Source organism: Prinia subflava, chromosome 1 (genome assembly GCF_021018805.1).
Source record: "Prinia subflava isolate CZ2003 ecotype Zambia chromosome 1, Cam_Psub_1.2, whole genome shotgun sequence".
NCBI classification, from domain to species: Eukaryota; Metazoa; Chordata; class Aves; order Passeriformes; family Cisticolidae; genus Prinia; species Prinia subflava.
Window position 1 is genome coordinate 42,797,881 of NC_086247.1, and position 22,769 is coordinate 42,820,649.

At 39.7% G+C, this 22,769-nt stretch overlaps 1 protein-coding gene across 15 annotated transcripts in view; it reads right to left on the reverse strand.

Annotated features, from left to right (window-relative positions):
- DTNA (dystrobrevin alpha) overlaps window positions 1-22,769 on the reverse strand; it is a 222,719-nt gene that overhangs the window by 28,582 nt on the left and 171,368 nt on the right. For 9 of the 15 annotated variants that reach the window (XM_063394714.1, XM_063394688.1, XM_063394720.1 and 6 more), the window contains 6 exons: window positions 21,140-21,264; window positions 16,467-16,547; window positions 14,502-14,591; window positions 8,885-8,962; window positions 8,159-8,251; window positions 1,453-1,540 (listed from right to left, as the gene is read on the reverse strand). In XM_063394714.1, coding sequence (XP_063250784.1) covers window positions 1,453-1,540; window positions 8,159-8,251; window positions 8,885-8,962; window positions 14,502-14,591; window positions 16,467-16,547; window positions 21,140-21,264 — 555 coding nt within the window. The remainder of the gene's footprint in view (window positions 1-1,452; window positions 1,541-8,158; window positions 8,252-8,884; window positions 8,963-14,501; window positions 14,592-16,466; window positions 16,548-21,139; window positions 21,265-22,769) is intronic. The other 6 variants (XM_063394672.1, XM_063394763.1, XM_063394665.1 and 3 more) reach the window with 5 other exon arrangements.

Here is a 22,769-nt window from a genome sequence, read left to right on the forward strand (position 1 = left end):
ATACTATTTTTTCTGCAATGGATACATTTTCTCATTAACACATCAACCACAGGGAAATAGAACAGTGCATAAAGAACTGATATAGACCAGTGGATGTCATCATTCACACAGGAGGAATCAGGATCTTTATCCTGAATGCCCACTGTTATTAATATATTTAGTTCTTCAAAATCCAGAATGACCATCAGCAAAGCTTTAAAAATTTCCACTGCCACTCTTTTTCTTGGAAAGATTTCTCTCTACAGACATCTTCTCTTTTCCTTCTGTCTCTTTTGCTCAAAGAGCACAGATGGATGAGCAACGGCAATGAGATGGCAATGAGAAATTCAGTATTTTCCTTCAAGACAGCTCTGTTTATACTGTTTTCCCCCACATCAAGGACACATATTATATGGAACTGATGTTGACCGATTTTTAACCACAGACATTATTAATGGGAAATCATGTTCCCATAAAGAATTACTGTCTTTCAGAAATAAGACCATCACCTACAGGTTGCCTTAAATTTGAAACACCGTGTCACATGTCTGGAAAAGATTGATTTGGGCTGGACTGAACAGGAGCACCCCTCTCTTCCCAGGGAGCTGCAGCTAGTGTGAAATCTCCGTGACAGCATGTGCACAGGGCAGCAGATTTGTCTTCACCTGGCATGAATGTGACTCAGTATCTTTATACAAGGTGTGGTGCCCAATTTCACCCTTTCAGTTGACCCCACAGTGTAAATCTCAGTGTGAAAATGTTTCTGGGCACTCCAGACAAGCTGCTTTTCACTCAACCATCATTCATGGTTCCTTGTTCTATCAAATGGCCTGAGATCGAAAAAAAGTAGCTAGGCTGACCTTTTATGTACCATTTAAGATTTTATATACTTTGATTAGGTTCCTGCTTCATTCTCTCTTGTTCCTGAATGCAGCTAGTGAGGTTTTCGCCTGTCATCACCTTCTATCTTTGGATACAGAGAGCAGAATAATCATTGCTCTGAAATGAAAATGGGAGCCAGGGCTAATGCAGGGGGTCATTACAGCCATCCTGCTGAAGAATGTTCTTTAATAGCCTTAGTACTTAGGGCCCTAGTGGCTGTGATATTTGAGCTAGAGAGTAAAATGGATTCACCACCCCATTTTTCCAATGCCATAAATCATTAACCTTTAACCAAAGCCAGTCCAGACAATATTTTATAGTCTTTCCTGAGTTCAAGATGTCAGATTCCCTTTGATGCAATTATTTAAATACCACTGCATTAGTATATAGATTATATGCATTAGCATGTGGCTTCTTTGGATTAAATGGGCTGCATAAAAGTGTTATTATTAAAGCATAACAGCCTCTGATGAAAAGAATAGGGAAAAATAATCCATTAATCATTAGACTGTCAGATGTAATTTCCCTGATCTTGCCAAGCCCCTGGAACACGACAGAAGGAAAGTACCTTCCTTTAATTAAAACACTTACTGATGAAGAAGTTTCTGCTGCCAGCCTTGCTGCATACCTGGCGATCAGCTTGTGCTCTTCATCCAGGCGACTTGCACTGTCGAGGACGCTGCTCAGGGGAGGGGAAAATGGGAAGACAGGTTTACACAGGGCAAAAGCACCCACTGCCTCCGCCAGCCACCACCTCACACCCCAACGTGTCAGAACAAAGGAGCAAACCCTCACCAAAGGAGGAACAGCTGATGTCAACTGAGCATGGGGAGAAGGGGGAGGGCCATTTCCCTGGAAAGAATAGCTCTAAGGGCCCAGGCAGCACCTTCCCTTAGGGGGAAAACAGCAGCAAGCCTGCAGCTCACAGTAAAGGTTGTACAGGATGCAACTTGCAGACTACTCTGCCCAAAAAGGGTCAGGAGGTGGTTAGGACCATCAGTCAGCACCTATTTTGCAACTCAGCTTTGTCATGTCACCTGGAAGATTGACCACTTCTTGGACAGTGGATTAGCAGGAGCCTCAGTGTTTGTTGAGAAACACTTCAGAAGCTTTGTCATATTTGCACCAGAAAACAGTGTTCAGGACAGTTTTGCAGGGCGCTTACCAAGGTCTTATGGATCAGTTTGGAACCACTGATCTAGGAATTTATAACCAGGCTTTCTCTTTTATTCTTGGTTTCTTGCTATTTGGGAGTGAGACTTCACAGTGTCACATGACTGTGATCAACAAGTGTAAAAACTAAACTGCAAACATGCTGAATTCCCTTAAAATATTGCACCTTATTATTTTTTTCTCCCCCAAGAATATAAAATGCAAATACTTCTCTCAGGTTAATGCTTTTTCAGCTCTCCTTACTTTAAATAGAAGCTATTATTTAGCTAGATAAGCAGAGAAAAGGTAATATAGTGAGAACATTCACTATTTCTAAACATTCAGAATTTTGCAGACAACCATCATAACTAATAAACTAACAAAACCAGAAATCTGAAGAGGACTTAGTAAACCCTGGATAATCTTGGGCTTTAGAATCTTAGACCACATTGCTTTATATATATGTATGTATATATGAGAGAAAAAATGAAGTCCCTAAGAAGAGGTGAGAGGAATGAGAAGTTCCCACATGGAATACAAGACTGCCTGTGGATTTCCCAGACAGAGACAAGCCTGGCCTCGTTTCTTATCCTTTGGCAACTGTATAATGGTTTTTGGCTGAAGGGAAACAGGAACAAATCTCCCTGCCCATGGGCTCTTCTGGGCATGCAACTGTTTTCTGGCAAATGAGCTTCAAAATAGTCTGGGCATAGGATTTTATTCTGATTTTTTTCCCCTGAAATTGCACCTTGAACTTGAAAAGCCTTCCAGAGCAAAATGGTATTTGTGCCAGAAGCTCTGCATTTGAAGAAGATATATTTAAAAGGAACATGTCTCTAAAATTCTCAGTGAGTTCATATCCCCATGTCCCTCAGATAACTACAGTGCACATGTTGTTTGGCCTGATTAAATCCACTGGGATTTAAAAGTTATGTTGGAAAGATGAGCAGTGGTTGATATTCACTGATCATGAAACTAAAGCTGGGTGTCATGGGGATTTGCTACAGCTTACTGATGCAAGAGATAAGAGACAAACATCATCTTTTTCTCATTCTGATAATAACCTGTGAGACCACAAACATTAAGTTTAGAAAAACAGTAAAGCTCTGAAAAATGAGGCACAGAGAGGTTCGGTGTAAATAAAACTTGTGCTGCAGACTGCACGTAAGACTTCTGGTGGTAGAGGAACACTGACTTTCTGGTTTTGGTTATGTTTATTTTGTTACATATACAGATTAATTTTATGCTTACTGAGATTCTGGTGGGATAACTGGTATACCTTTGGGAAAGACCAAAGCTAAAGGCATTTTTCTAAATTTATACAGTTCTGCTTCTTACATACTCATGCTTACTGTACTAATATGTCATCCAGAGAAAGGAGTAAGCAATTCTTGCAGACACATACAATTATGTAAACTGGATAATAAGGGTTACTTTAATGTCAGTTTAATTAATTTTTAATTTTACCATACCTAAAACATTGCATCCTAACAGATGGTTGTGAAAACAGCAAGCATTCAGGATCAATTCTCTTTTTATGGCAATGTGCAACCATATCCATCTTGGAAAAACGGATTATGGTTCCACTTGTTGGCATAATGCAATCTGCACCAGAGTTCTGAAATGTGAGCTAACATCTAAGCCAACTGCTTTACTGAATGAACCTGTGGCTTTTGAGTCTTACTTGTATTTAATACCTTTGATATATATTCATGTGTGGGTAGATGTCATAAAGTAGGTGTAGCAATGCGTCAAATTTGGTCTATTAATGCTGCAAATCACTAACCCCAAAGCTCTGAAAATTAAATTTTAATGTCTGAGATAATTTATTTCTGGAGTACACCTATTCTATGTGACAATTAAGCACAGAAGTATGCACAGCAGCATTAGCCTCGACTGCCAAGAATTTTATGTCTCAGATTTACCATAATTCACTTATGTTTTACTTCACCAACTTCACAGAAAACCATACAGGGATACAGTAAGACAACTGTACACAAAAGGTTTAATTATTATGAATGTGTGTGCAGAATTTGGGACCCCAGGGGAATGATTCAGGCATCCTTTTGAGAGAAACTGGACATTTTGCATACAGATATCCTACTGTTGTTCCTTCTTTTCTAAAAAACACTGCTTCTCCATTGACTCTTTCTTTAAAGGCCTTATAAATATTTGCAATAATTGGTCTGTCACCTATCACCATTCAGATGTAGAGTGAATATCTAATATTAGCACCTGTAAAATAGGACTTCTGTGGTCTAAGGTAGCTCCATTAAAAAAAGGGATCTCAAAACTGCAGGCAAAGGATGAAAAACATGATAACCTATGAGCAAAGGAGTGGCTCTGGAGGATCTCTGCTATTTCTCAGGCTTCACATGTGTCACACCAGCCTGTTCTGCAGTAGACACTCGGCAATAGCTGATGTGGGTGTTCCCTGCTTGTTTTACAACTATGTCACCACTGGTTAGAAAAGTTTCCAGTGAAATTTTTGCAAGAGAGTTATCAGTGTGGCCTTCATGACACGCTCTTATTCTACAAACCCTTACTTAATAAAAAATTTGCTATAGGAAATACGAACTAATTAAAGGGTTGGTTTCTAAGCCTTAGGGCTGTAAAAACAAAAAAAATGGTCTAACAGCAACACCAAATGTATTCTGAGGACTGTTTAACTGCCACACTTTCAAAACTGCCTTGGTTTTAAGACATTTTAACCAACACAAATCATCTGAGTCCTCTGCTACTGTTAATTTGCCATTTACTTTAGAATCACCAGGATTTTACCACCAAAATATTGTAACACTCAGCTATGTGGGAATGATCACAAAAAGCTACTTCTGTTCGAGGGAACTAAATACCTACACATTTCCTCTCTAGCAATTGGTCTCTGAATGTTTTTCCTCTTTCAAAGGAACATTAAACCAGCCTTCCCACCTAAAGCTGTGCACACCCCCTTAATAAACATTTTAAAAATGCCCTAGATTAGCACAGCATTTTTATATAGAAATAGGATTCACATAGTACTATGCAGTATAACATAAAATCCTCAGAAACAGCTCTCTGTGGAACCAAAACAGCCTCCTACTTTTCATTTATTTCACCTTTGTTTTTTTTTCTGTACTTGAAAAGGACTGAAATATATGGAATTAATATACAAAGCTAAGCAAAATCTCTAACTTACAAAAATGGAAACTATTTGCAGTTAAAAGTTCTTTTTAAGCATCAGAAACTGAAGATAAACTAAAGTAAGTATCAAATATTGGTTTTAAATACTAAAAAAGACTTTGCAATTAATACTATTCAAAACATCTGGCTAAGGGCTATTTTTTCTACCCATACAGTTACTATAAATAATGAATTAATTCTTCCTCTTGTTTATTAATTTGCTCTGGAGTACTGACTTCTAAAAAACCCTCAAGTAGCTTATTAGCCTGTGGTAGAAGGAAAGGAGAACTTGTACTTTTACTTGCCATATCAAATAACTGCAGATGAAAAATAAAGTTAAGCAGTGAAAATTAATTAAATAAATTAAGAATACCCCACAACCCCCAAAATATAAATACTAGCTGCACTTAAAACAGAAACAGAGATATACTGTGTTATATTAGACTGATGATTAGCTATAAAATAGTAAAAAACCCAAATCTTGTTTTGTTTTAAATGTTACTATACAGCTATTCAGATAATTTTATGTATTATGCTCACAAAGTATCTCTGCACGTTTTCCTTGTGGATAAAGGTCCAGCTACAATAATTCCTCTTTTCAGCTTTGGCTGCCAGAAGCATTTGAATTATCTGATGTCTGGGTAGCTACAGGTAGTATTTTGCAGGCAGATTCAACAGCAGAGCAGGCCAGCTGCAGCCTCCCCTAAACTAGAAGCTACCTCATTATGGTTAACTGCATGCTTTACTCAGGTTACCAAAGCTCCTCAAGATGCAGGATGAAATAACTTGAATTGAGCACCATCCTGGCACAAGTGTGTGGGTTTTGAGCCCCTTTGAGGCACGGGCAGAAGTTCAGCTTTGCCTGAAGATGCCACCTCAGACTTTGAGATGCAGCGGCTGAGCTTCCTGCAGAGGTCTCACCTATTCCTCTGGAAACTGGCTTCACACAGGAACTTTAGGATGGCAAGATTTAGTTCTTGTTTTTACCAAAATGTAACCATTCTATTTCTCTGGAAGCAGTCTCAGTCCAACAAAGCAGAAAATGGCAATGCAGTATCGTCTGATGCTTGACTAAGATTGCTGTCCCTCTAGGTTATGTTTCTGTCAAAATCTAATTATACAAATAACTGAGATTGTTTCTCATTCAGGATGCTGTGACTGCAGTGATTTAATGTCAGTAATCAGATGTTATGTACTATGCTTTGCATCAGTTGTTTAAACAATTAAGGTTCTTATCACTCACTCCCCCGTTCATTTCTCAAAACCAAATAAATGTTGGCTATCATGGCCTATGATTTGTGTATGCATATATGGAAACAAAGGTGCTATGACTTGCTGAGGTTGGATCAAAGCCTTGAGGGAATAGGTTGGAAGATAAAGAATAGAATTTGGAGGATGAAAACAGTACAGATAAGGTGAGGCACCCACAAAGAGGTGTTGGGAGGAACTGGTTGACCTTACTGAAGATAAATGAATCCTAGACATGGAATCCAAAATGCCATGCTTGGCAAAACAGCCTAGCACCAAGAATTGCCCTAAACCATGTCCATTCTTCACTCCCCTCCTGAACAACTGTATTAAGCAAGTCACTCATGGCAGCCAGGGCCACATTTCCTTCTCCCTCTCACACCAGACCGACTGGCAGCATATTTCTATCCTCAGTCATGGGTGGACAATCACTGGTCACACACATGCCCCCAAGAGCCTGCTTGCACAGCCACAGTGTCAATATTCCTCAATAAGCCTGATTTCAGCAAGTGCTTTTTCAGGAATGAAATTCCCCTTGAAAATGTTTTTGTTTAGGATAAATGGTTTTCATTTTCCTCACTAAAACCTAGTTTGCCTTTTCAACCCTCTACCACTGGCACATTCCAGTGGGCTACAGAGTAGAAAAGCAGACCCAGGACAACAGAAGCAGACTTTTTTATCCACTGGACATGACAAATTCCCTTTTTCAACAGGAGCTACATGCAGAAGTGAATTTTTTAAGAGTGTAGAGAACGATTGCATTCACTCTCCTAAATGAAGCTGCTTTTTGCCTTCTACATATTGGAGTAAATGGAGACTTTCCTCTAACCCAGGAAATATATTCTGCAGTGGCAGCACAGGAAACTGAAGGGTTTGCTATGAGCAAAATAAGCCTCCTGAGCATAGTTTTGGTAGAAACACCGTACAGTTTTCTGCTCAGCACCACATTTTCTAGGGCCATATACTGCTCACCACTTTGCTGGTACAGGGCTGCAAAGTCTATGGAATTCTCTTGCCCTTGGAGAGCCCACCTTCCCTGGGTGTGGTGGGCTGCAATGCCAGCATCTCGGGTGCCAGGACAGCTGATGGGTTTAGGAGACAAAGCTCTATAATCACTCCAGCAGAAACAATGAATTATGTTCCAGACACCCATTTAAAACCCCTGAGTCTAAATGAGAGAAGGGAAAATTTGTATACAAGATTCAAACAATGCAGCAATCAGGCAGATTTAAAAGCAATGCCTGACATATGTAAAAATCGAAATTAATTTCTCTCACTAGGTTAGTATGAAAATCATTGTCATGACTTAATTATTTATGTACTATTACAGTTTCTAACTTTCAAGGAAGGTAAAGCTACAAATTATATATGATCTTAAAAATTAATACCTCGAAAACATGGGCTTGTTTAATCATTGTTGTGTGAAGATTTCTGTACCACCACCAAGTCCTGCACTGCCTAGAGCTCAGCACCCCAAACAATTTGCATCGCCGTTCTTAACGAAGCAATTATCCGCAATATTTGGCAATACCTTGCAAGCCTCAGTAGAGAGAACAGCAGCCAGTGCCACAATCCACCAGCTTTGGGAGGACACAGCCCATATTTATATACATTCACTTCAGGTTAGTGCTCATGAAGAGCTGCTCCAGCCGGTGGCCAGGAGGAAACAGTGAGAGCATTTGGCTGAGCAAGGTCCCCTTGCTGGGCCCCCCAAAGGTGCCAAAGCTGCACTAACCGTGCGGGGCTGCTCTGCAGCATGTTGACATAGACCCCGATGAGCACATGTTCATCAGCCAGCCTGTCTGCAACATCCAGGCTGTACTGGAACCTGCAACGGGGCGGGACAGGGCGAGAGCCGGACAGACACACAGATAAACAGAGAGAGCAGCAGCAGGTAAGACTGTGAAACGGGAATCTAGGAACGAGTGCTTCAGTGCTCTTAGAAAAAAAATCAGAACAAAACAACACACCGAGTGCAGAAATTATTTTGTTATTACTGTAATTAACATGTTTAGTATTTAGTGATTTAGGATGGTAGCGTCCACTTGGTGACAGAGCCAGTCTCAGAAATCAGTGAAATGCCAGATCAGGCCAGGGACTGAAGTTCTGGAGCTGTACAGCAGCATTTATTACAAAATACAGCAAATTGTGAGGTCAGCTTTATTTGTCTTAATATACTGTATGTTTCACACAAACATTAATATAGATATGTAAAATACATGACCGACACACTGAATTCACAAGCTGGATTTGCTTGGAAGTGTCTGATCAAGACCTTATGCATGCAGGTATATATAAATATATTTAAACATGCCTTACTTAGCTCACTGGGTTAATTGCTTATGACAATTTTCTCAGGAAGGATACATATAGAATATATTAATAATGGGCGGAATAGAGGAAAAGGTTTTGGTTTAGCTGTGTTAGTGCAAGTTAAGAACATACTCTCTCTTTAACTTACCCTTTGCCTTTCAAGAAAGCTGGAGCAGCCCTAGCCAGCAGTTTGCTCTGCTCTACTTCAGTATTCTTGGAAGGAGAGCTAGTTAATAAGACAGGAAAACTATGAAAAGGGTAAATGGTGATGTCTGAAATTCATTATAGAACAGAGTTTGGAGAAGCTCATTTGAGCGCCCTGGACTGAATAAAATAATAGAAGCTTTAAAGGAATTCTAGAAAACTTCAGGAAATGCAAAATCAGGAATTAGGAGTTTTCCCTCTTGTTTTCCAAAAGCAAACTATTAATGTCTCCACTACAGAAATGACAAACAAAATGTGCTTCTCTCACAAATGGAGAGATGAAGGCTTGTGTATTTTCTAGATGGAGTCCGATATAAACATTGTCTCAAATGCTGCTTTCAAGCTGGGAAAGCTTTACCATAACAGCTAAACTGCTTTTCTCTACATTAACTGTAAGTTGGTTTCAATAATCTATGGAAAGGCATTTATTTGGATGCAGTGATGGGATACAGCAGTTTAATTTTCAGAAGTATTGTTCTTCTGTTGATTTAAAATAATATATAGTTCACCAAACACTTTTTTTCCCCCTAATTACAGTATTTAATGGATTGCAGTAACTGCATCTTTCCCAACACTTAAATATCCACATTAACAAGCTACCACTGGCTAAAAATGGGAAACACTGAAAGTGTTCTTTTTTTCCACATGCTGCAGCATTTTTTGGTTTAAGATACAAAAAGCAAAACAAAATTATATTTTTGCTTTCTTCTTTATAAAAATTATTGACCTTTTTGCGGTTTGGCACCTCATGGGTGCATGAGCATGGATGCACCTCACCCATGCACCTCACCCATGCATCTCACCTGTGTATGGGTCTGTGTGTATAGGTGATATTGCACAAATACGGTGCATGGTAAATCTTCAAAACATTCAATATTTGGACAAAGAAGAAATTGAGTGAGGTGAGACGTGTGTAATTCCCCTCCTTTTGGGAGGGCAGGGTTGGCAGTGGGGTTCTGGAAAGGATGGGACCAAAGGTTGTCCTAAGAACTCAAGCCTATTGATTTGTAATAAATTTGTAAGATAGCTGAATGAAATGCTGTACTGTACAGCAAGAAAAAAAGAGCTTGTTTCACATTTCTCTGCCCATCAACATGCTACTTCTGTGTATTGCACTTCCACTGAGGCAAGATCCATGCAGATAAACATGCTCCATGCCATCTAGAAGGATGTGTTTTCCACATGTTTTTGCCCCAGTTACAGAAGGAAAATGCATTCAGGGGGTACAGGGTGTGCCATTTCAGCCAAAAATGCACCTTTGAGTTCTGAAAGTACAGATAAATATGTTGCACAGTGGGAGACTGAGGGCCCCGGGGCAGATTTTGTGCCTTGCTTTCCAACAGTGTGCCCTCCACCAACCACGAGTTCTCCTCTCCTATGCTCCAGAGGCCACAGTTAGTGTGGAGAGACAGGTGAGCAAGGATTACTCACTGAGCAACTGATACCATGCCTATCCATGTCCCTTTCCTCTTCAGTTGATTAAGCAAACTTTAATCTTCCAACCTTTTCTCGTGAGTCACATTTTCTCTGTTTTCCTGATGTTTGGGTGTCTCCTCTGGACTCAAGATACGCTGTTTAGCGTATCTACCCCTGTGCTGTTGTCCTAAACTGCATGCAAACCTCTGGGCAGACGACTCCTCCTCCAGGAAATGTTTTAATGGCTTTCCAGATGATGTTCCAGGGTCAAATGCAATCTAACAACTGTATTGCTGACTTCAATTAGTTTGTGGTTCACTGCAGCTGCTAGGTTCTCTGTTAAAATATTTCTATCCATCCAATTATGCTCTCATCTTTTATTTGACTATTTGCTTCCTTGCTACAGCACTTTTCACTTATAATTACTGAATTTCCTGTAATTGATTTCAGATCATTTGGACATCAATTACTACCACTGTTACTGATCTACTTTTTTTTTTTATTTGGAAACTGCTCTCCAAGCACTCCTTTCCATAACTATTTCAACCTTTGTACCACCTACAAATTGGATATATTCACTCGATTGCTTCCATTAAGTCACTGTGAGAAATAGCTCATAGTGTCTGATTTAGGATAGCTTTCAAGAGTCCCAGCAGGTTTCCTTCTCCTAAAGCAACAGCAAACTTCTGAAAATGTCATTATTCATTTTCAATGTTACTCTTTTACTAATTTCCCTATGAATGTATTTCCTTGGGTACTTCCATATCACCTGGGATAATGTTTAAAGTCCTTTTAAGGTCAACCTGTATTGTACCTGCTGCTTCTTTTTTTACCCACTGGATCAGTCATCCTGTCAATGAAATAAATTAGTTTGGTTGATATAATTTGTTCTTGACTAATCTGTGGTGGTTATTTCTTGTTTATTATCCTCTAGATGCTTATTAACTCTTTTATAATTTCAGTATCTTTGGATACCAAGGTGAGGATGCCTCCTTTACAATCCCTTTCACCTTTGTACCTGATTCCACCTTCAATCTTCCTTCATCTGGAGGAGCTGACATTTGTCCTTCCCGTTCTTCCATATCTTCCTACATCCTCCACATATTCCCCAAACTACAACTAATACTTCAGCGATTGTTCTGGCCACAGTGACTTTCTAACTGGAACAGATATTTTAAAGATGTATTCCTGCTAAAATGGAACATCTTGTAAGATGCCAAATAATGCTTCTCCATCCAAATTTAGAGACAAACCTTCCAGCTATGAGCAGATGTCTGTAAAGATACAGACCTAACAATATTGGTTTAAGTGTTACACCCTCATTAGCGTCTACCTGGCTACTAAACAATCAAACATATAAACTTTTCCTTCAGCCAGGCAGAATATTGCTGATGAAATATATGAGAATTGCTTCTCATCTTTTTCTGAAAACAACATGCAAAGACAACACGCAGTTGAAGTCTACCACGCTCCTTAGAGACAGGCACATGGAGAACAGCAGCAACCAGTATGCTTTGCTCCAAATTAGTTGTTGACTAGAAATCTGGCCGAGTATCTTGTCATACCCAGGTAGAATATCCAATTCCTTTAACTTTTATGTGAAGTTCAAAAAAGGCACAAGCCATTCTGACTGAGCAACAAATAACACTCAATTTCTCCTTGGCTATGGGTATCTGATATCATAGTGCATTCTTTCTATCACTCAATTACCAAGTCATTTCAAGTTCACTAGAATGTGTTGCATCACACCATTTATTCCAGTTTATTACTCCTTTAGAAGAACTAAATGCATTAGCTGTGAAGGGGGGCTGAGAAAAATGCAAGAAAAACCATTCTGTTTCATCTTATCCTATCTAAGCTCAATAATTCAATGGCTTTAAGAAAACATTTATAAAGAAAGAGCAGGAGATTGTACCCATTACTATGGCAGCTATATACTTTAACTCAGCATGACAGACTGCAGCTGGGGGACAAAATTATTCAAATAAGGAAAAAACCATTAATGCAGTGTATAGAGTTATTTCTCTTGACCAGACAAAAGTTTCAATAACGCTAAGTTTGCTTGTTTTGATGTCACATATCCAAGTCATTGGGTTTGCAAGAGCATTACCTACTCTGCAGTAATATTCCCTTGTTCTGCTGCCCTCTAGCCTATCAGAAATTGCAAAAACAAATGAGAGAAAACCCCTGAATATTAGCTATAGCAAAAGAATTACAGGCCTTATGGTTTTAATCATGTTAGCTGTCAACACAGCAAATGACCATGATTTGGTATTTGGGAGAAGATCACAGACTTTTTTGTTTCTTCTTTTCTAGCACAAGTGCTTTAAAGCTGTTCTTGAGCTGTACAGAGCTTGTTGTTGATACCAATTTCCACACTGTATAAGTTTAGAAAAAAGGTGCTTGTAATTGCTAAGCCAACCTCCTCATTAGAGCTCTCTTATGGACTTGCCGGCTCACACTAAGCAAACAAGACAAAAATTTTAAGTGGACTTCAATTCTAAAGCAGTTTGAAGAAATTAAAAAGCATCTTTGGGAATGCCTGAACCCAACTTCCTTTGAGCTCTGGAGTAATTGTGTACCCACCCGAAATCTGTGCAGTTCAGATGCAATTAAAGTGTAAACTGTATATAATGTTCCATCTCCTCTGAGCTGTTCCTGCAATGTGTCACTGCATTTACCAATTATCAAAGATCTTTCCCCTAACAAGATCCTGCATCTTCCCAGTTAATTTCCAGTCTTCACCCATGTATCCAGAAATAAAGATGGTAGTGTGCTGAACTTAGGAGATGCTGTCCATTTCCAGCAGCAGAATGAGCTTGGTGTGCTGAATTTAGCATCTGCTGCTACAGGGAGAAATTGGCTAGAATGGCTATGTTCTTACGTGAACACAAGTAGCTGAAATAAATACCACGGGAATGCTATGAATGACCTTCTCTGCCAATTCTCCTTTGACTAAACATTCAAATTACATAAAAACTTCACTTAAAGCTATCTGAAACCTCTGGACTAGACTGCAACACAAATTAAAGTAACCATAAGTTATCTACAGTAAAAACGCAGCCAGCAGAACTTTTAGTGTTGATTACATCCAGCTAGAAATTTTACTCTGAGCTTATATTATACTCTAATACTCTAATATTATACTCTTCTTATTATAATATGAATCATGGAGTATTTAATATAAAATCAGCACAGTTGCAAACAAAGCCATCAAAGTCTGTTTCTCTGATGTTCAAGACAGTGAGCTTCCACTAATGAGGCCTGATTTTCCCAGGGCAATAGTAACAGTAAAACTTAAAAGAATGAGTGAAGATACAGTTTTTAGTTTAACCCTGATTGAAAATCTTGGCATTTAGCAGAAAAGTACCTTCATATCAATAATTCTTACTGAATTATAGTTAATGCTCATGGATTAATAAGAAAAAAAAAACCTCTGTGTAAAAAAAGATGGGGAAACTGTTCTTATGCAATTGCGTATTTCCTTTACACAGAATGAAACAGGATCTTTTAGGTCACTGAGATGTGAGGGAATGCTGGAAAAAGGATGCAATGAGAGGCATGGGTCCAAATCCAGCTCTCACTATGTAAATGGGAAGTTTTCATTAGTTTCAGCAGGACTTTCATCCGCCTTTCCTGTGGTCATTTTGAAAAGCAAAGCTGAGGGGTCTGGGGAGGGTTATTGGCAAGCAGCACTTAGGGTAGAACAGCAGCCACCCACAGTGAGAGCTGAGGCAGAGGAGGCTGGCTGTGAGACCTGGAGTCATTTCCAGGCTTTTGTGCAAGCCTCTTTCAGTCCTTGCTCAAGAACACAACAGGCAAGTCATACACTGATGATGGAACCATAAAGGTGTGGTTTTTCCAGTTTTCAAAAGCAACGTTTCCAACTTCCACTGGACACATTAATATTAATCCTACGTGAAAGGGTAAAATGAAAGACTTGTGCTGCGCAGAAGCAAGAGAAGTTGGCAAAGCCCACAGCCAGCAGGAAGTCTATTCAAAAGACTAATTAGAGCCACAGAAACCCTCTAGCCAATCAGAACCCTCCTTAAAGAATATTTTGAGTAGTTTAGCAGAATTGCTAATGATTTAGTGCATGAGCTACAGAACTACAGCGATTAGTAGGTTAGTGCTGTCATACTGACCGTGAATTGTTGTGAAGCTGATTTACATACAGCTTTATAAGAGAATGCTCATCAGCCACAGGACTGGCTGCATTAAAACCCCCAAGTAACCTGAATGATTCAAACAATGAAACCTTGTTAATACCTCAAAAAGAATAGACAGAGAGCACAGTGTTCAGATAGGGTTCGTAACAATAAATGTAATTTATTTTGAAAGAATACTGACTTGGCTGTTTGTAGGGTGCTTTTCCTTTCCAATAAAAAGATGCAAATTTAATTTGTAAAAGGTGAAAACAAAAATACGGAGAATAAGCTGTCAAACTGCTAAAATCCTGCTACGTAAATGAAACAAAAGTTACAGAACTTCTAATATACAATCAATGTCATTACCTTACATATCACGGTACAGTTAACTCTAGAAGAGTTGATGTTAACGTCAATGACTGCTGCATTATTGTAACTTTTAACTGTACAGGGATGTCACACTACCCAATTATAAGGAAGTCTGGGGTGGGACAAGTCTATGCTTGAGGGGGGTGGTACTATCACCTGCCTTCAGGGGATTCACTTCAAGGAGTGCTTCCTAGGAAAAAAAGGCATTTTAACAGCTCAGGAAGCATGTAAGTTTAAAACTGATAGTTAAAGATAGTCATTTACTAAAGCAGACAAAATAAAATAATCGGGTGTGTTTCACAGGCAAAGAAAGACAAGCAGCACAGCAGACAGTGCTGTGTTACTGCAGGCCCCTGGCCTGGGGAGCAAAGTGTACTTTTGTTGATCAAGCACAGGGAACACACAGAAGCATCAGCAACACTCCTAAAGAGCGCTGCTCTTAGTGACCTCTCCTGGAGAGGCTACAAAAACATTACCCTGCCTTGCACATAAACCCCCATATATTCCAACAACAGAAATGGATCTGCATTTGCAGTCTCTCTGTATAGGCAGCAGATCTGGCCTTGGGGGCTGCTCTGGGGCTGGCTTTCAAAAAGCATCTCAGTCACACCTGCTGGCACTAAGACAACACTGGGAATTTACAGTTTACAGCTCGTGGTAACAGGATTCATAAATCAAAGAAGTAGTAAACCATCTTTACTCTGACTCTGCAGTGTTTGCTTTCAGTTTTGGTGTTAAAATACATAGCTGTGCATACCCAGAGATTGTGTTTAGTCATATGGGAATGCTGAAGCACTGACACACACAGCAGGAGTCAAGCAATAAAATGCACCCAAGGCAGACACATTGCTCATCTTTCCTAAGACAGCAGGAAGTTATTTTCTGCCACCTTCTTACCTATGTACATTTGTAGGCTCACATAGATTGGGTCAGACAGCTAGCAAACATTACACACATATTTTGGCTGGGTGAGCCAAAATATTGAGTCAAAATGTACACAGTCAGCTGCAAGCACCTCCTCTTTGGGAGTTATATTTCTGATGAGACTTCCCTGGCTTGTTTACTGAAGGGTCAGTCACCTCATTCTAAGACTACGCCTTCTCCCTTGTTGATTTTAATGAAAATCAGAATGGTTTAACAGCAGAAAGGATGTCTTGCTGTATCTTGGAAGTATGAAGACATCTTCTCTTTGTTCATCCATATCTTGCAGTATGATGCAGGCATTCCCAGTAGGCAAAGGCACATCCCAGCTCCTATTCCATAGTGCTGTTACAAAATGGTTTTCAACAGTAGCCCAGTTTGGATCCCTATGGGAGGGTGCCTGGGGTTGGATGTGAGCACATTTTAGTGGGTCAGAACGGTTCAAATGAGAGCTGAAATTCAGTGCTGTGCTGTGGGGAGCTTGGGGTGCCTTAACTCCAGCTCTCCATTTGGATGTCTGGGTATCAGTCCAAACTGACCGTGGCATTTCTCTGCTCACGTCTCTTGATTTTACTGTTTTAGGGGCTTTTTTACCCCTGTGAGGGAACTGAAAACTGAAACTCCTACCACTATCATACAGTTTGTTTGATTTAAATAAGGATAAGAACTCACCTTCTGTTTGCAAAGGGACTTCCTGAGGGAACAGAATGGGAGAAGAGTGTGTCGTTCATGCTGGTTACAGGTCGGGGGGGCCTGAAAGGCAAAATATCTAGCTGCATTAATTTTGCACCAAAACCCCCTCCATCAGCAGCACTATTTATGTAGAACAGAATGAGCTTATTCAAAGTAACTTTGCAACTGGCATCTTCTGCTTTACATAGTAATAGTTTCAAATTACAGACGCTGTGGTTTTAAGAAGTTGATAGAAATACATTGGTATGTAGGCCTGGAGGGAAATGATGCCTTTGTGTGTTCTGAGGTGAGTTTTAAGCAACCTGCTTAACTTTTTCCCCCTCCTTAGGCAGAGCAGCCATGATGCCATTGCTCCTTTCCAGAGGCAATAGTCCAGGGTGCAGTCCCTGCTTTCAATGAGCCAGGATGAGAACTGGCAGTCAGTTTTCTGTGGTAGCATGGAGGTCTGCAGTGTGGAACTGCCAATAAATGACACATCTTTTCATGAAGTTATTGCTGGTGCTAAGCTCCATGCTATCACAATGACCACAGTGTACCCAAGCCCTCAGCACCCCATAAAATACACGCTGAATTTTAAACTGGTTTGATGGCAAAGCTTTTTAACTGGTATATCAAACCCCCAAGTCAAAATTTAGAGTAACTATTTAGTTCAAGAGGACCCATTAGTAATGATGATTTCATTATTACATTCTTCATTTCCTGCTTTTACAACAAATGAAACAAGAAGGAATTTTCCTCCGCTTTCTTTTACTGTCTACTCTTAAAAATAACCTGTGTATAATTTTCTCCTCCTGTATCCATTAAGGAGAAATTTCCCCTTCTTAGCAGGCTTCTTATGGAACATTGAGCAAAAGATCTATCTGCTCAGGAACAACTAAAAGGTCTGTTATTCAAATCACAGGGTGTTCAATCAGGTATGAGCAGAATCTGAAGCCACATGTAATTCAGACCTCAATTTAGTTAATATAGGCTTTAGGCTCTGTGGAAGATCTATTTTGCTCTTTGAATTCTGCAGATGTGCAAATCAAAATATGGTAGCAATCTGCAAAATATTCACTGGGCACCAATTGTGCAGACAATTGGTCAACCAAAGCATTTCCAAGAAAGCCAGTTCTGCATAGAAGTGAACTATTACTATATATTTTGTCCTGTAACTTCTTATAAAACAGGCAAAAAATATGGTATTTGAAAAATCCGACCGAATTTCTCAGCATGATAATGCCACACTGATTTTAAGAAGTTTAAATCTGTGAAAAGAAAGAGGAAGGATGTAGATTGTTATTTATTTATATCAAAATACAGTTTTAATCTAACCCTGCATCTGCAGAACCATATGAAAACCTCCTGATCAGTTCTGATCAGTCATGAATTTGAGAAGCAGTCCTTTGTCTTCCATGTACTTATGGAGACGTGGTCAATGCTATTTTTTTTGGTAATACTGAGATTATCACAATTTTTCCAAGCTTTTCCTCCAACAAGTGTACTAAAGAAGAAAAATACTCACCAAGTATCTCTTTTGCAGGCAGAATAAAACGGAAAAGAGATCATTAATTAAACTGTCAATTTAATATGTGTAATTAATGGTAATACATTGGACATACTCCATTCTTATGATCCTGATTCTGCAAAAAGCATGAGAGCCTCTATGCATAAAAGGTCATTAATCTGTTTACAAAAGCAAAGTTACTCTTATGTACAAATATATTTAAACTTCAAGACTTTGCTAAGGTTTCCTGATTAGCATTACTTTGTCAATTCTTATGATGAAAAAAATATTAAACTAATCCAGAGCTTTCCCAGGGCAAGTTTCTTAAAGGCTGATGCCCACTGTCACAGTCCTCAGGTTCCACTGAAATATCAAATGGATGTTAAAACACATAGAGATGTGTGATGTGGTAAGACAAGAACAACAGACTTTATTGCAAAGCAAAGGAAAACTCAGCTACTGAGTATAAATTATGTTTTTCTGAGGTTAAACTCCTGAAAGTGAGTGATTAAGCTTTCTGATAAAAGTGAGCTGTTTATACTGGATTAATTGTCCTCAAGGAGACGGAAAACACTAAATGCTATTGAAATATGCTATGTAATAAAAGCATGCTATGGCACAACATATATCCTCAGTAATGAACCAAATTAAATAGGAAGAATTTTCCAAAGTGCTTCAGGCTGCTCTAACCTGTTTACACTGATGTCAAAAATAATGCTTCCACAGGCTTGAGATGAAAATGAAGTCAGGTCAGTGCAGAATGTATTTGAAAAATGCCTCCACAATGTCCTGGGCATGCCATTTATTATCTTTGCAGTCTGGACTTTCTTTCATGTTGCTAATCTTAAGTACAGAGAGGAAAAATGACCCTTCCATCAGTGGGAGGAGTTCTACCATCAGGTTTATGACACCTTAATAATTATTTCTGTAGATGAGCCCTTGTATGTATTTCTTGCTTAATTCATGATTTCGCATGGCACCAGTAAAACAAAAAAACCATGCAGTCTTTCTGTCTGGTGCCAGTCAAAGGTGGAAGAACAATCAAAAGCAAAGTTTCTGTAGTAATGCAGGGAGTACTTGTCCCCATTTAAGCTGGAAGCTAAGAAAAGGATACTGTTTTGTTGCCAAAATTCTTCCATCTAATGCAAATATAACCCCCCTTTTTTTGCCTGGATTCCTGCCCAGAGCTGTTTCTCTCAACTTCCATTATGTTTAAAAATAAAAATTGCATCAGTGAGAAGATATTCTCGACAAGGTTCTGTAGCATACCCCTCCCCTCAGTTAATTTGTGTCAATTATGCTGTAGATCATGATACCTCCACAACTTACAGGTTTCTCACTCATGCATCATTATAGCCAATATATATTGCCAAGTTATATTACCATCAATCTATGAATAAAGAGAAACTGTCATAAAACAGAAGAGATGGTGGTTTGTTCTCACATCCCATCACTATAAATTGTCTGTATATTTAGGAATAAGGGAAGGTGCTAATTTCACAGCAAAAATTTGGATGAGTTCCTACTTAATTATGGTACTTTCCCCTTGCCTTGCCTAAGCGCATTTAATCCATTCACAGTATCCCAGTTTTCACTACCTTTTATATTCTGACATATCCCCAAGCCTTCAAGATCCTCCAGCCAACAGAGAACAGAGGCTTCTCTTTCAGTTTCAAGCTCTCTCTCTCTCTCCTGTTCACTTAAGGATGGCCAAAATCTGCCCTGTGAAATTATCTCTGACTTGCCAGCAGGGCCAGGCACAGAAGTGAGGGAGCTCAGCAGATCCAACTCTGGATCACTTCTGCCAAAGAACAACATTCTCCCAGCACTCCTCCATAAAGAGGTGCAGGGGTTTAAACTGACAATTGAGTGTGACAGGTATTTGGCACCATGCATCTGTCAGAGGCACCTTGTCTCTGAAGACCAGAGCACTCTCCTACACCTTGAAGAAGTTCTGCTATAACCGTGTAAGGAAGACCATCAGCATAATTCATCCTTAAAATGTCAGGCAGGTTGGGTGAAATTTCCAGGTGTTGCACAGCCCACAATGGCTGGGGTACACCTGCCCTTGAAGATGTTACATGCAAATATTCAAGATGGACAAAACTCAGTATGTGTAATAATAACAGACTAGAGCAGTTCCAGCAGCCAGTAATATAGATGTGCAGCATATAAATATAATTCTAATAGCTGCTGCCTAAAATGCTTCAGTCAGAAGCCCTGGGAACATGGCTGAGAAAGATATTTTCTAAAGAAATACACCAGAATAAGAGAAATACTTTAAAGACAGTATTCAGCATTTTTTCCAACTTAATTTCTTTGTATCTTTCTTCCAACCAATGTCTTAATTTTATGGGAAATTTAATGGGTTTTCCCTTTGGTGGTGGTTAAAAAAAGACCCAAGAAGCAAAGGTAAGCCAAATTGACAAATAAGAAAATCTCAGTGTCTGCTACTATGGGTAGTGGACATGCTTTAGAAAAAAATCCATCCAAAGTGGTACTTTCCCCACTCTGCCCAAATACATTTTCTTTTTGTTTTGGATTTCTTGACTCCTGCAGAAAGAAAGTAGTGACATGCTAGTCATACCAAAAAATAATCTTGCTTTCTCAACATATCAAAACATAAGGATAATAGACTCTTTTCAACTGACTTGGCAGTTGAAGGCACACTTTTTATGCAGACTAACACTATTCTTCAAGGCTGGGTGAAGCCACGGCTCCACTTAAATCAGTGAGACCTCTGACACCTTTTTTTACAAAAGTGGTCGGATTTCACTTTTCTCTGGTGCCTTGTGTCAAGACATACCTGTGATACACTGAATTTAAGAGTCTCTAGATGACAGAACTGATGTTCTCAGCATCAATACATCCCAAAGTGCTGAAACTCCATGAAATTGCATGGACATCTCTTGAGGAGAATGGGGACATTCCAACGTTGTGTCCCAGTATTTGATTGTACGTATATATTCCATTGATTTTTCAAGTGAAGTCACACCAGAAGAACACTTTTACACTGAATATCCCTGCCAGCAAATTTGTACTTGTGATGCATTGAGCTGGACAAGCCACGTCTGCCTCCTGCTTTGTTCAGAGCTGTAGTATCTACACCTGGTGCAAGCAACTCCTACAACAAAGCTTACTTTGTCTACAGCACACAGATACTTACACAATATGAGCCAGGTTTAGAGGTTTTTCAGGCTGGTCAGGGAACATTGGGTGCAAAGGTTCACGGCTGGAAGCACAGCTTAAAGACTTGCTAAGTGCATTAGTTAGCTTCTTAGCAGGTGATTTCTGGGAGGAACAAGGAAGGTAGAGGTAATCTGGACAAGTAAGGTGCATACTGTTTCTGCTATAGGAAGCACAAAACAACAGGAAGCTCTAACAGCCCAGTACCTATGGACTGACATGCCCCTTGCCCCCCTCCCACCCCAGAGTCTGGTGAGGCAGAGTGCTCTGTTTGGGGAAGGATTACTGTTACCTTCAGCAGCCTTCAGAGCAGCTGTGTATCTATAGGGACAGTTGCCATGGCTTTTTTTGCAGTGCTGCACTCAGGCAGTGTTGAAGGAGGTACAGCACAGTTTGTGTCGCCAGGACTGCTGCTGGCTTGTACCTCAGCAGCTCGGGAGTGCAAGGAGAATGGATCTGAGTATCCTTGTCCCCATGGATACACTGCATGGGACTCCATTTCCCTCCTAGATGTGGGCCAGACACTAGGGCTGCTTTGTTCTTCCCCCTCACTAGTATTTCCCTCCTCACCTCCAGTACCCTGTACTGTTTAGCTGCTATTACAAAGCTTCTCTTCCACCTCCTGTGGCCACTGACTACTGGAGAATACAAATCTGAGACAGGAGCTTGCCAGGAATTGCCCCACTGTGGCAACAGCACGTCAAAAGAGATTGATGTACTGTCACTTCCCCCAAAAGATGGGGAGGGTCTGTGCAAGAAGCATAATTTTCATCAGTGTGTCAAAAACAATTAAAATCAGTATTTTCCACTTTCTGTTTTGTTTGGAGACTATGCAGTTGAGGAGCAAACTCAACCTCCCTTCCAAAGAATCTCTAACATCTAAGGTGTCTTTTAGGCTTTGTGAGGGATTCTCAGGGAATTCAACTCAGCTCTCTGATTCAGTGATTCAGTTCTCTGCCAGTAAAAGAGGGTTACTGATCCTTACACTGTCTCCTCTCCCCAAACACAGCTCTACAGGTTGAAATTGAAAAATCTTTCTGGAATTTGACAGAAAGGGTTTTGTATTTGTGCATACACATCCTTCATTAACATGATCTTCACCAAGCCCATAATGAAATATTTCTGTTGGAGACATCCAACCTCAATATGTAAAGTTCAAACTCTTTCTCTTTCATTCTAAATGCAATTTCACTCTGAATTGAGAACAGTTGATTTCCACTGATTCCATAAACACTGCCAATCTGCATGTGGAACTCGATACTGATACATTATGGAGAATGCTACCCAGGTTTGCACAAATGCTAATAAATGCCACAGAAAGGCAACTTCAGACTTGAAGCAAAACATTTGTTTCTGGCAAGGAAACATTTGAAAGCACTAGGCATGTGGTCACATTTTTGTCTTCTGCTGAGCAGAAATCTTAAGTTTTCCAATTACTTCCTACCTATAATTACAGCTCCCTGGATACACCAAAAAATGGATTTTATAGCACAAATTGCTATTAGGAATGGAGCCTGACCTATATAGTGTGCACTTTTCCTATTCAGATACTAAACTCTGGCCATTTGTGTCTATGCAACAAGCAGCAATTAGGACCCACAGAAACAATT